Raw genomic sequence first — 12,222 nt, forward strand, 5'->3', positions numbered from 1 at the left:
GGGCGTCTGGGACTGCCAGTACTTCCTCCTGCTCAGGAAACAGGGCACCCCAGGAGAGATGCCCCTGTGACTCAGGGCCCATTTCTTTTAAGTTTATTTGATTTTCCTATGAGTGACAGAGACACACAGAAAGACAGGCACCCCAAATGGAGATCTCCATGTCACACTCACCTTAAGTCTCAGTCAGTCAGCCCTAGATCATGGGCACACATGAGTACCATACTCTGGCTGGTCTCTAGATATAAACCTGGTACCCTTCCATGTAGATCAGCCCCCAGGCCCCTCAGTTCATTTTATCCTACCTTCTAAACTTCACTCACCCAATCTCTGAACAGCCTTGTCTCAGCACTCACTGGGATCCCAGTCCAGCACCAAGCCCAGCAGTCAGTATGCCTGGAGCACCCAGGAGGGGAATGGAGGATCCTGGGAGGGGCCATGGAGCCTGGGCCAACAGGGAGTTGGGATCAGTCAAAGGTGGGGTAAGTGGGGTGGGGGAGATCACCAGCAGGGATGGGCTGGGGGAGGTGGCATCAAGGGCAAAGGCGAGGTCAGTGGGAAGGGAGAAATGAAAGGGGCACTGTCATGGATTGAACTGTGTCCTTGAAATCAGTATGTCAGAACCCTAACCCCCAGGATTCCCAGTACCTGTGACAATAACCATACATGGAAATAGGGTCTTTGCGCATGACCAAGTTAAGGTGAGCTCATTAGGGCCTGTCTTGTTCCACTGTGAGTGGGCCTTTCACAAAGTGGAGAGCTGGACACAGAAACACACACAGAAAAGTGTCCTGTAAAGATCAGAGCTCTGCTGTCATGGATGAGAAGCCACAAGAGACTGGAGTAAGGCCCAGAATGAACCCTTCCTAGCACATCAGATGGAGTGTGGCTCTACTGTCACTTGATCCCAGACCTCTGGACTTCAGAGTGAAGAAAAGCCTCTGTTGTCCTGAGCTATTCAGTCTGTGCTGCTGTCGGGGCAGCCCACTGCTCTTCTGGACCACAGCTGCCTCTCCAAGCCCACTCTGCCAGAGGGTGAGGGAGAAGCAGGGCTCTTCACAGGCCATGGCCACTGACTGGAGCTCTGGGCGCAGCTCTCAGTCTCCTGGGCCAGTGGGAGGATGAGGACAGGGGTTGAAGAGTCAGCTTCCCTGGAGTTGTCATTGAGCCTCACTGCTGCTCCAGAAGCCCAGAAGTCCAGGCTGATCAAGCTCCACTCTCATTCCTGTCCTACCCCTCCTCCCAGCCATCAGCAGCTTGGAGCACAACTGTCTCCCTTTTTACCTCAGTAGGAAAGGTGCCCAGGAAGGCACAGAAAGAGGAGGCACCATGGTTCGAGTCCTGGACCCAGTGGCTTAAACTCATGCCAGGCACGTGTGTGTGCATACCCAAGATCCCAAGAGGAGGATGAAGGAGAAGGGATTTCAGTGTGACAATCCCCCTGGGGGGCGATTTCTCACTTTCTGTCTCTGTCTTTCTGGCGAGCACACGCACTCTATAGCAGAAACCTCTCAAAAAAAAAAAATGGAAGGCAATATTGTACTATATATTTCTCAGGAGATAAAATGTTCGGAAATGTTATCATTGTAGAGTTTGGCCACTCCTGGAATATCTACCCATCTTGAAGTGGAACATGGAAGGGGTAGGAAGACGAAGTTGGAGGGACTGGGGAAGGCAAAGAAGGCCCTGGAAAGTTTATAACGGGGTTGAGATTTGATCTTTTCAGACACTGAGTGAATTAGGGGGAGGTAAATGCATGTCTCTATCAAAGATTAAATGTCCTTCCTCTTTGAAGTCACAGCAAGTCTTGACTTTTGAATACGAAGCATTTAGTTCACTCCTACAGCTTCAAGATGATCCTGAGGGTGCCTGAGTGCAGGGTTTTGACGATTATTTACAAGGTGAAAGAAACCAGGAAGAACATGTCAGATTGAAATGACTCAGAGGATACTCAACTCAGTTTCTCATGAAAAAATACCTCTTAATTACACTCTAGGGTTCTCTTTTCCCAAAGCAGAAATTCTTAATTCATAGCATACTAAGCCTCAGCATGTGTGGCTCATGAGGTCTGACCACGCCCGCGTGTGGGGTTGGTTACGGTTTGTCCTGAGGAGATGCTGGTCATCAACACTGATCTGAGAAACGAGGGTCTAAGCGGAGAGGACTGGCAATAATCTGGTTAGCTCACCTCATGTAAACAGGTCACGCGCAACACAGGCTTATGGCAGCGAAGCACCAAGACACATGTGTACCTCGAGGTGCAGTCATGGGCTCAGCGATTTTAAGTAAAGATGCCTGGTGTACACAACTAAAATCTCAGTCCCAGTGACATTCAACAAAATCTCATTTAAGAGCAAAATTGACCACCAGACTACGAAGGCAAAGTGACCTACAGGAGCTTGTATAAAAGAAGAGAAGAGAAATAAAAATAAAAGAACAGAGATGAAAGGAAAGAAGGGGAGGCATGGTCTACAGTGGGAAGGAAGACAAAGAAGACAGGGAAAACCAGAATGTGTTGGAACAAAGGCAGGTCAGGAAGCCTTTTGCTCATTGACCCTGTCTTCAGACAGTACTGACCTGAGAATGCCCCAGACAGGGTTGTCTCGCCTGTATTTAAGTTTCTATGGCTGAATAGCTCCCAAATCCCTAAGATGGTTAATTATTTTGTGGACAACTCTGATTTTTAGACCAGTCCCTTAACTGAGTATAAGTGACTTCTGTGTAACTCCCTCTCATTCAGCCTAGTTTGTGCTCAGTGGCAAAAACTACTACAACTTTAATAGCTACCCCCCAGCCCTTCCGTGTATCAGGTAATCATTTGCCAATATCTGCTATAGATATCTTTTATCTTTTTTAGATTTTTGCCATGTATGCAGTTGCTAGAGAGAAAGAAAAAGATAGTAAGAGGGAAAGTGAGAAATCACCCCCTAGGGGATGGCCATTTTCCTCCTGAGATTTTGGGCAACACGCACATGCCCCTGCATGATATCTTTTATCTTGCTTTATTTTTTCTAAAACATTTTACAATGTGAAGACATGTAATACATTGATCTCCTGTTTATAGCCTCTATTTGAGACTAAGACCTGAATCAGATGAAGGTGAGAGCTGTGCTTTTGTTTGACTCTTTCTCCATGTGACAAGGAGTCCAGTCTCTGGTGGGTCCTCACCGGAAGAGTCCCATCCATGTAGGCAAAAGTATGAGGACCGTGAGGAGTCCTGTCCATGGGGGGCACCAATGTGAGGAACATGAGGAGTCCTGTCCACGGGGGGCACCAGTGTGAGGAGCGTGAGGAGTCCTGTCCATGGGGGGCACCCCTGGGAGGAGCGTGAAGAGTCCTGTCCATGGGGGGCACCCGTGTGAGGAGCGTGAGGAGTCCTGTCCACGGGGGGTACCTCTGGGAGGAGCATGAGGAGTCCTGTCCATGGGGGGCACCCCTGGGAGGAGCGTGAGGAGTCTTGTCCATGGCGGGCACCCCTGGGAGGAGCGTGAGGAGTGCCGTCAAGCCCTTACTGGGCATTCAGTAAGTGTGTGTTAAATGAATGATCTAGAAAATAAGCAAACCAAGTTGTGCATGATTTCAGTCCCTTTATCATGGGCACCTGCCTTGGAGTGTACTTTAAAGTGCTGACAGCCCCTGGAGAAATGGTTGATGTCCACTAAATAAATTACATTAGAGCTGGAATAGTCTGATTAGTACAGTGTGAGTGATGACTGGATTCTTGTTTTTGTTTTGTTTTGTTTTGTTTTTTGTTTTGGAGAGGTTTTTGCTATAAGGCGCGTGAGCTCGCCAGACAGACAGAGAGAGAGAAAGTGAGAAATCACCCCCCGGGGGAATGGCCACACTGCAACCCCTTCTCCTCCGTTCTCCTCTCGGGATCTTGGGGACGCACGCACACGCGCCCGGTGTGAGTTTAAGCAGCTGGGTCTGGGACTCGAACTGTGGTCGACTACATGGGAGTCCAGTGACAGCCATTATGCCAACTGCTGGTCTCATGACTGGATTATTTCTCATTCTAAATACTAAAATGTAGCTAATGCAGACAAGGTAACCTTAACTTTTTAGGTCACTGTGCTGTTTACTTCTGTTGACCCTATTGTCATTAAAAAAAAAAAAATTAACCAGTGTCTTTCCCACTCTCTTAATTTGTGTAGAAGTATAGAATTTTATATTACCACATATATCTTAATCTCATTAAATGTGGCCCTCACTCCAGCCTCTAGAAGTTTCTGTAAATCTTGATTCTGTCATGCATTAAATTAGCTGTTCTTATAATTTCACATCATCTGCAAATTCGATTAAAGTTTGCTTTGTCAAACCATTGACAAAACCCAGAAATGCTAAGTCGTACAGCTAGCTACCCCTCGTCTAGCTCTCTGGAGGTGTGCTGTGTGTAGGGGCAGCAGGACTGGGGTAACACACTGGTGCTGTGATGGCATCCCAGCACCCGAAACCACTGTAAGACTGGGTTTACTTGAGATGACTGGGTTCCTAAAAGGGAAGTGGTGGGTATGGGGAAATCCAAGGTGTTCACAACTGGGATTCGTATAGAGGGTAGGAAAGAGACATAGAATTCCAGAGAAAAGAACACCACTGACATCATCCAGGATTGCTATCGGATGAGATGAAACACAAGTTCAGCTCCCCAAGCTGGAGTGAAGCTCCTCTAGACAGCATGCTGGAAAGCCATAGCCTAGGTCAAACTGTCCAAAGAGAGGCCATGTGGGGCCTCAGTGGGACTAGAGATCTTACTGGGAGTGCATAAGGTGTTGGTAACCTATGCATCTGATCAGCAGCCTCAACTGCCTGGTGTGAGCTCTCTCTCTCATACACACGCACCATGATCTTCATCATGAACAATATACCCATCACAGTCCATCTCAATATCCTTATATCTCAATATAAAGACTTTGGGATTGGGACCAGCAGTTAGCGTAATGGCTATGTCGCTGAACTCCCATATAGCTGATCGCGGTTCAAGTCCTGGACCTGGTGGCTTAAACTCACGCTGGGCAGGTGTGCGTGCGTGCCCAAGATCCTGAGAGGAGAATGGAGGAGAAGGGATTTCTCGCTTTCTAGCTCTCTGTCTCTCTCTGCCTTTCTGGCGAGAGCACGCGCCCTATAGCAAAAACCTCTCAAAAAAAAAAAAAAAAAAGACTTTGGGATTGAAAATTAATCCCTCCTCTCAAAAATTTAGATAGCTTTTCCCACCCTCCAGAAATTTTGACTTTCCTGTTAACATCATCCCTCCTCAAATACAACCCTAAACTCACTTCGTAGTTCACAGCATTGTCAAAATTGATATGTTTAATATATATTTTTAAACGTTCATTTATCTTACCTTTTCTGTCAACTCCTATTTCTCTAATACATATCCAAAAGTAGAAAATAATATTATTTAATGACATCCAACAATATCGCCATCATTCTCAAGTATTAAACATATCTCTCATAAACAATGATGACTTTCTATCTAGAAGACAGAAAGAAAATTAGATCTCAAGACATTTCATCTCATTCTTTATTTACTGCTCCCTATGAGAATTTGCTTAATCAAGATGATTGCGTCCTCCCACCACTGCCTTCAGTGCCTTCTTCACATCCTTGTTCCTCAGGCTGTAGATGAGGGGATTCAGCATGGGGATCACTGTGGTGTAGAACACGGAGGACACCTTCTCTTGTTCCATAGTATTGCTAGAAGGGGGCTTGAAGTACATGAATGTTATAGACCCAAAAAATATGCCCACAGCAGTGAGATGGGAGCTACAAGTGCCAAAGGCTTTTGATCGTCCCTCAGTGGAGCTAATGCGGAGGATGTTAGCGAGGATGAGAGCATAAGAGATGAGGACGGTCAGTGTGGGTGCCAAGGTATTAACTCCTCCAATAACAAACAGCAGCGTCTCGTTGATGTGGGTGCTGGAGCAAGAGAGGGTCAACAAGGGGAGGATATCACAGAAGTAATGGCTGACAGAGTGAGACCCACAGAAGGACAGAACTGACATGCGGGCAGTGTGGACTGTGGCCCCAAACAGACCCAGTGAGTACACCACAGCCATCATGACAGAGCAGACCCTCTGGGACATGACGCTGTGGTAAAGCAGTGGACTACAGATGGCAACATAGCGGTCATATGCCATGGCCGTCAGAAGGTAGCCTTCTGCGATTACAAACACCAGGAAGAAGTAGAGCTGGACCATGCACTCCAGGAAGGAGATGACATTCTTCTCTGACACAAAGTTCACCAGCATCTTAGGAGTAATGACCGAGGAGTAGCAGAGATCAATGAAGGACAAGTGACTGAGGAAATAGTACATGGGGGAGTGGAGGTGAGGACTGACAGCAATTAAGAGGATCATGCCAATGTTCCCCACCACAGTGACCACATACACTCCGAGGAACAGCAGGAAGAGTGGCAGCTGAAGCTCTGGGCGTTTTGTTAACCCTTCAAGAATAAACTCATCCCCTGAAGAGGAGTTTGAAGTAGCCATTTCTTACCAGATATTATCTGTAGGGAGAAATAAAGAAAAGAGAGACATCGGATGTGTTCTCTGATTTCCAATGTGCCCTACGTTGGTCATTTGCATCCCTGAAGGCTGCCTCTGTCCCATGTCACAGTCCTTTCCAGGAACCTGCTAAAAGGCTAGGGATAAGGACTTCTAATGTAATCCATGGACTTGGTTTCACTCAATCCTGTTGAATGTTCCTATTAAAATCAGAACCCTTGTGTTTTGTTCTCAGGATTAAGCTCCTAACTACCTCCTTTTGAGAGAAAGCACAAACTTTCCAGACCTAGTTTGGCTTTTTAATGATACCACTGAGCACAAAGACCATGAGCACAAAGTGTGTGGAAACTGCTCTAATCAATGCAGCTCCTCATTCTCTCACTTTTGTTCAACCACATAGTTGACTGCAGTTCGAGTCCCGGACCTGGCAACTTGAACCTCATGCCAGGCACATGTACATGTGTCCCTAAGATCCTGAGAGGAGAATGGAGGAGAGGGGATTGCAACGTGGCCATTCCCCTTGGTGGGTGAGTTTTCACTTTCTGTCTCTCCGATGAGTGCACACCCTATAGCAAAAATCTCTCTAAAACAAGAAGAACATTTAAAAGAAAATGTGGTGGAAAATGCTGTTGTTAGACTGTAGTTTAGACCTTTTCTGTCCCAGAATGAACAGAGCAAGCTGACTTCAGGTGTAATACCAGAACTGTCAGTGAGTCAGAGTCCCACTGTGGTCCTTTCCTGCTGTCCATCATTGGAGGCCAAACTTCCTCTTCCTCAAAGATGTTGGGGAAGACCTGGAGCACTTCCCATTCATTGATTTAGTTTCCCAAAAAGTTCAAGAGGAGAATTCAGAGTTTCTTGCTTTCAAGTGAAGCATGATATATATTAGCTAACAAATCAAGGTTGATCATTTTTCATTGGGCTGTTTGAATACCATAATGTGTCCTTTTGATTTATGGTCCTCAAGAGAGCAAAATGCAATATCTGGAACTTGGTTTGGTTTTATATTCTGTTTTACCAAAATGAGAAAAAATACCAGTGAAGGTAAAAGTCCATATGCAGAGTAATACGGTTTGTTTTTACTTTGCGTAAAAACCATCCTTCATGATCCTGAACCGGAGCTGGACCACGTCGTGAAGACCCTGCAACCCTGACTGGCCAAGACCGGGGCTGGGCCACATCGTGAAGACTCTGTTTAGGATGACTTTCTCTCTCTTCCCAACTCTCATGGGAGAAACTAGGCCTAAAAATAATAAGGTGATGATAGTGGCCATGAAAGTGGACCATCTTCAGACAGCTGCCCGGATTTGTTTGATGAACTACATGAGGCAGACTGATGACTGGCATGCTTGTCTCTCGTGCAGAAGTCAAACACTACTGAAGTCAGCAGGGACAGAGGTGTGACATTTTCAGTGGAGACCCACTTTCTGTGTACTGCTGTTTTTGAGGAGGTTCACACAGAGCTCACTAAGTTTCCTTTCATAATACCAAGTAATTTAGAAATCATTGCCACTAAAGATTGTCGGAGGTCAGACCAAATTGCATCTCTCGGTGATGCAGACACCTTCCGGCTGATGCTGAGCCTGGGACGGCTCACCTGCAAGTGGGCCAAGGCAGCACCCCTGCTTTCCAGAGCCCAGCGGATGGAAGGACACGATGCATAGGCAGTCAGACCTTGCCTATCTGGAGATGGGAGTCTTCTTGTTTATTTTTTTTTACTTTTCACATTTATAAAATAGTTTTTGAGCTTGCTATCTGGTTTACTCAAAGCCTGCCAAAGCTATAGGGACCCTTACCCAGGGGCATGAACCTATGCACTGCTTGAGATAATTGAGAGAAAAGCAGTATCTGTTTTTCAAGTGGAAAGGCAAAAAATTTCAAAAGTTGTAATTCATGGAGCAAAGAGATTCAGAGATTCCTATAATCACTTTGAAAGAATGGTCAGGATTCAGGTGCACGTGAGAGTCCCCGAACAGCAGCACATTATGGTCTAGCTGTAAGGAGTTAAACTGGGGACGGTGATGGCTCAGCTCCTGCTTCACCGTGACGTTCACTGGAGGGGACGGCTCAGAGGAGCACTGGAGACGCCCTGAGGATGAGGCCATGAAGTGCCACCAGCAAGTCCGAGCACGCTGGCCTTTCCACATCTAAAATATTCTCATTTTCATTTTTCAGTTTGGGGCTTCCTTTATTGCTGATTACAGATTTAAAGCTATGAGATGTGCATTGTGTGGCAAGTTACCAAGTGATTCTTACTTACATTTCTGATAGAAGCTTAAAAAACAGATAAAAATACAAAGGACAAGAAAAATACAGTAACAGACTCAAAACAAATAGATTTAGAACAGAAAGAAGTTTCAAAAATCAGAGTATGTGAAATATTTAAAATTAACCAAACCATGCAAATGCTCAACTCAAATCAATGTCACACACTGAATTATTAATACATGTTCCTTTGACAATGATATTTAAGAGCCCAATATCAACTTAAGTTTGACAATTTAGTACCACAGTTGCCAACTGGGCCTTTGAGTAAACAATTTTAACTAGCAGAAGCCATCTGCACAGAAAGATCTTCCAGGTAAGCCAGGGTAACAGAGTTCAGGAGCTCAGAACACTGAGTGCTTGACTCTGCAAGACTTGTTTGGCTCATTAGAAGTTCTGACAGAAACATCAAAACTGAAATGCACACAACGGACCTCAGATCAAGAACATTAAGTCATCCAGGGGACATACGAATACAAAATAAGCAAATAAATACATATAAATTTCAGTTTACATTTTTCCAGACAGTGTGCAGAGCAGTCTGCAGTCATTTAAAAAATAGGTAAATACCATACCAAAAAATAAATGCCTGCAGCGGCGAGTGATATGTCTGGACCACTTGGTTTTTTTGTCGCTTGTTATTTGTGTGACAAATCCTACCACCAACGACTTAACGGTCTTATCTGTAAGACCGGGCTCGTAGACATTGTTTAGAGAATTAAATTTGTCACTATTGACTTTAAAATTTAAAAGCCTGATACACATCAAAGTTAATATAACTTATATTGTTAACCTAATTTCTTACAAACTTAATTATTAACTAGAACATTGAAATAGAAACAATCCAAACACCACACAGGACTTAAACAGCCTGCTGAGAGACTGATGCCCACCCACCTCTTGACACTTACATTTACCAGGTATTGAGATGGGGCTTAGAAATACACACCTAATTCCCATGGCCTTAGGGGGTCTCTAAAGATCTGACTTCAAGCGCAATACACAGTGGAAAACAGGAACACCACAAACTCCAAAAGATTGCATCACCCCAGGGGCTGTCAGCACAGACTACAAATGAAGTGTCTTGTCTCTTCTGTGACACTAAAATTTGCTAAGTACTCTGCCAAGCCCTGCTCAAAGTTTCTGCATGAATTTCTACACTAGCTCTCTCAGACACCCCCACTAAGATTTCCTGTCTGGGAAGGCTCTGCTTGAATTCTTCCTCCTTAATAGCCTATCTGTTTCTGTCACACAAATTAGTAAGGAGACATAGAGTCTCAAATACAGTCATTTCTGTAATAATATAATTAAAATATGTCTTCCTATAAAGAATGATTTCCATATTTTAGTCTAGGCTACCTGCTAAATCTCAACCTTCTACCTTGTAACATAACCCTGCATAATTAAATATCTCTGTAGCACAAACATGGGAATAAATTGCTGGCCTTCCTAAATACATGAAATTGCCCTAATATTACTCTTTTCTCATATTCTCCTTATTATGTTGGCATACAATGGCTTTTAACAATTTGGGAGAGCTTACACCTTTGTCTCTTAACAGTCTGCACATAAATTAATCTGTTTTAGCAGTTCAGTTAGAATTTACATGTAAATTTACATCTCAGTCATTATCTAGGGAGGACAGATTTCAAACTACTAGTTTGACTTCTTTATTAATTACTATAGATTTATGAAGACCTCTTTTTATTTATTTGCTGGAGGTTGCATGTGTTCATTAGTGAAAGAGAGAGAGAGAGAGAGCACATGATGAGCATGGTCCTGCCGCGGCTCCCTCTGTTTCTCCATCCTGCTGGGATTGGGGGCATGCATGTACAAATGCCTGGTGTAGTTTTCAGGTCACTGGAGCTGGGGTTCAAACTGTGGTCAGCCATGTAGGATCCAGCTCCTTTAACCACTAGGTTGTGGTGCTGGCTCAGGCCACTTTTTAAACCAGTTTTTGATAAACTAGGGCTTGTTCCCTTCATACTCTGTGGCAGCCTTTTGTGCTTAGGATTTCTCCAGCAGAGATCGTTGAGGTCTTGGTCCTCCTATTAGTTGTATATAGTGGATTCCCATTCATAATAGATCGTTTTTTCCTAAAGAAAGTCTCTGCAGCCTCAGGGAAAAATAAAAAATCTCAATGAGAGATTTTTGCATGTTCTTTTCCAGCACCCAAGGTTCTTACCCCAAAAAAGAAACAAGATAATTTCAAAGACAGGGAAGACACAGGCAGAGACACAAAGGTAAGAGACATTGGGACTATTTGGAGGAAGGTGTTCAGGGGCAAGGAGGTTACAACTGTGGACAGAAGTCTGGCAGGCTTTTCTTTTCTTTTCTTTTTTTTATTCAAAATTCCTTCCGGAGGGCCTAGAGGGAATCACACCCTCGGATGTTGACAGACCATTTTGGCCCATTAGAAACAGGATTCTTCCACATCCTGCCCTTGACATAGTACTGGTGTACATTCTTTTCTGATCTCACTCTCAAAATCAGATAAAAGGAACCCCTGTACCTGATCACCCAGAGAAAGGTATGTTTTGTCTCCTGTCTGGGCCTTGGTCACTCATATTCTGCTTGGAAATAAATCTCATTAATTATTAATTTTTTTAGAGTTGGTTATTTTCTGTCAACAATACCAGGAGAAACTGCTAAGATCTGTAGAGTCTTATTAATATGGTACTCATCGTGACATCCCTCACACACGCTTGCGCTGGCCGCCACTTATAGGGCTTCCACGTTATCTTATTCTGCCAACTTCATGTAACTATGCATCTCTACATGGCATATTTTTTATTTGCTTTTGAGCAAATATGAGATTTAGATGACTAAAAATAAATAAAATAGGGACTGGCAGATGGTGTGGTGGTTAAGGGCTCTGGACTCTCACGTGGCCAATAGAGGTTCTAGACCAAGACCTGGCAATCTGCTTTCTCACTTTCTCCCACCCTCCTCCCCCACCTCTCTCTGTCCCTCACTGGTCAAATTAAAATAAATAAAGTTAAATAAAATAATTATTTGGAAGATTTACTGCTGAATGAAGCAAGACAGGCTATGAAGGAGAAACACTGTATGTCCCCACTTAATATATACCGAATGTCAGCACTCTATAACTGAGATGGACGGGCTATAGGATGTACAAACACAAGAGATGGATGCGAATGCCAGATGTGGTGTGTGTGGAGGAGTGGGGCCTGGGGAAAAACATTTGGAGGAGGGATACGGAGACAGCATTGTTGAGACAGGGAGGTAGTGTTGTTATATTTTGATCAACTCAACTGGGGAGAAATGTTCACATATTGGAATGATCACCTTGTAAGCTAAATAATGTGACTGAATGTATTAAAATAATGTAAAAAAAAAATTCTTAAAAATAAATAAATAAATAATCAATATCCCGGATGATGAATTTATAAGTGTTGGGATTTCTGGGATGGGTTTTCAAAATAATTCTCTTGTA

General features: G+C 44.2%; 1 protein-coding gene across 1 annotated transcript; it reads right to left on the bottom strand.

Moving 5' to 3' along the window:
• Positions 1 to 5,546: 5,546 nt before the first annotated feature.
• LOC102474012 (olfactory receptor 8D2) lies at positions 5,547 to 6,491 on the bottom strand. Its single transcript, XM_006140621.2, has one exon. The coding sequence runs from the start codon at positions 6,483 to 6,485 to the stop codon at positions 5,547 to 5,549; it is 939 nt and encodes a 312-aa protein (XP_006140683.1). The 5' UTR covers positions 6,486 to 6,491.
• Between the last annotated feature and the right edge of the window lie 5,731 nt (positions 6,492 to 12,222).

The sequence above is a fragment of the Tupaia chinensis genome, unplaced genomic scaffold (genome assembly GCF_000334495.1).
Source record: "Tupaia chinensis unplaced genomic scaffold, TupChi_1.0 Scaffold000037_4, whole genome shotgun sequence".
NCBI lineage: Eukaryota > Metazoa > Chordata > Mammalia > Scandentia > Tupaiidae > Tupaia > Tupaia belangeri.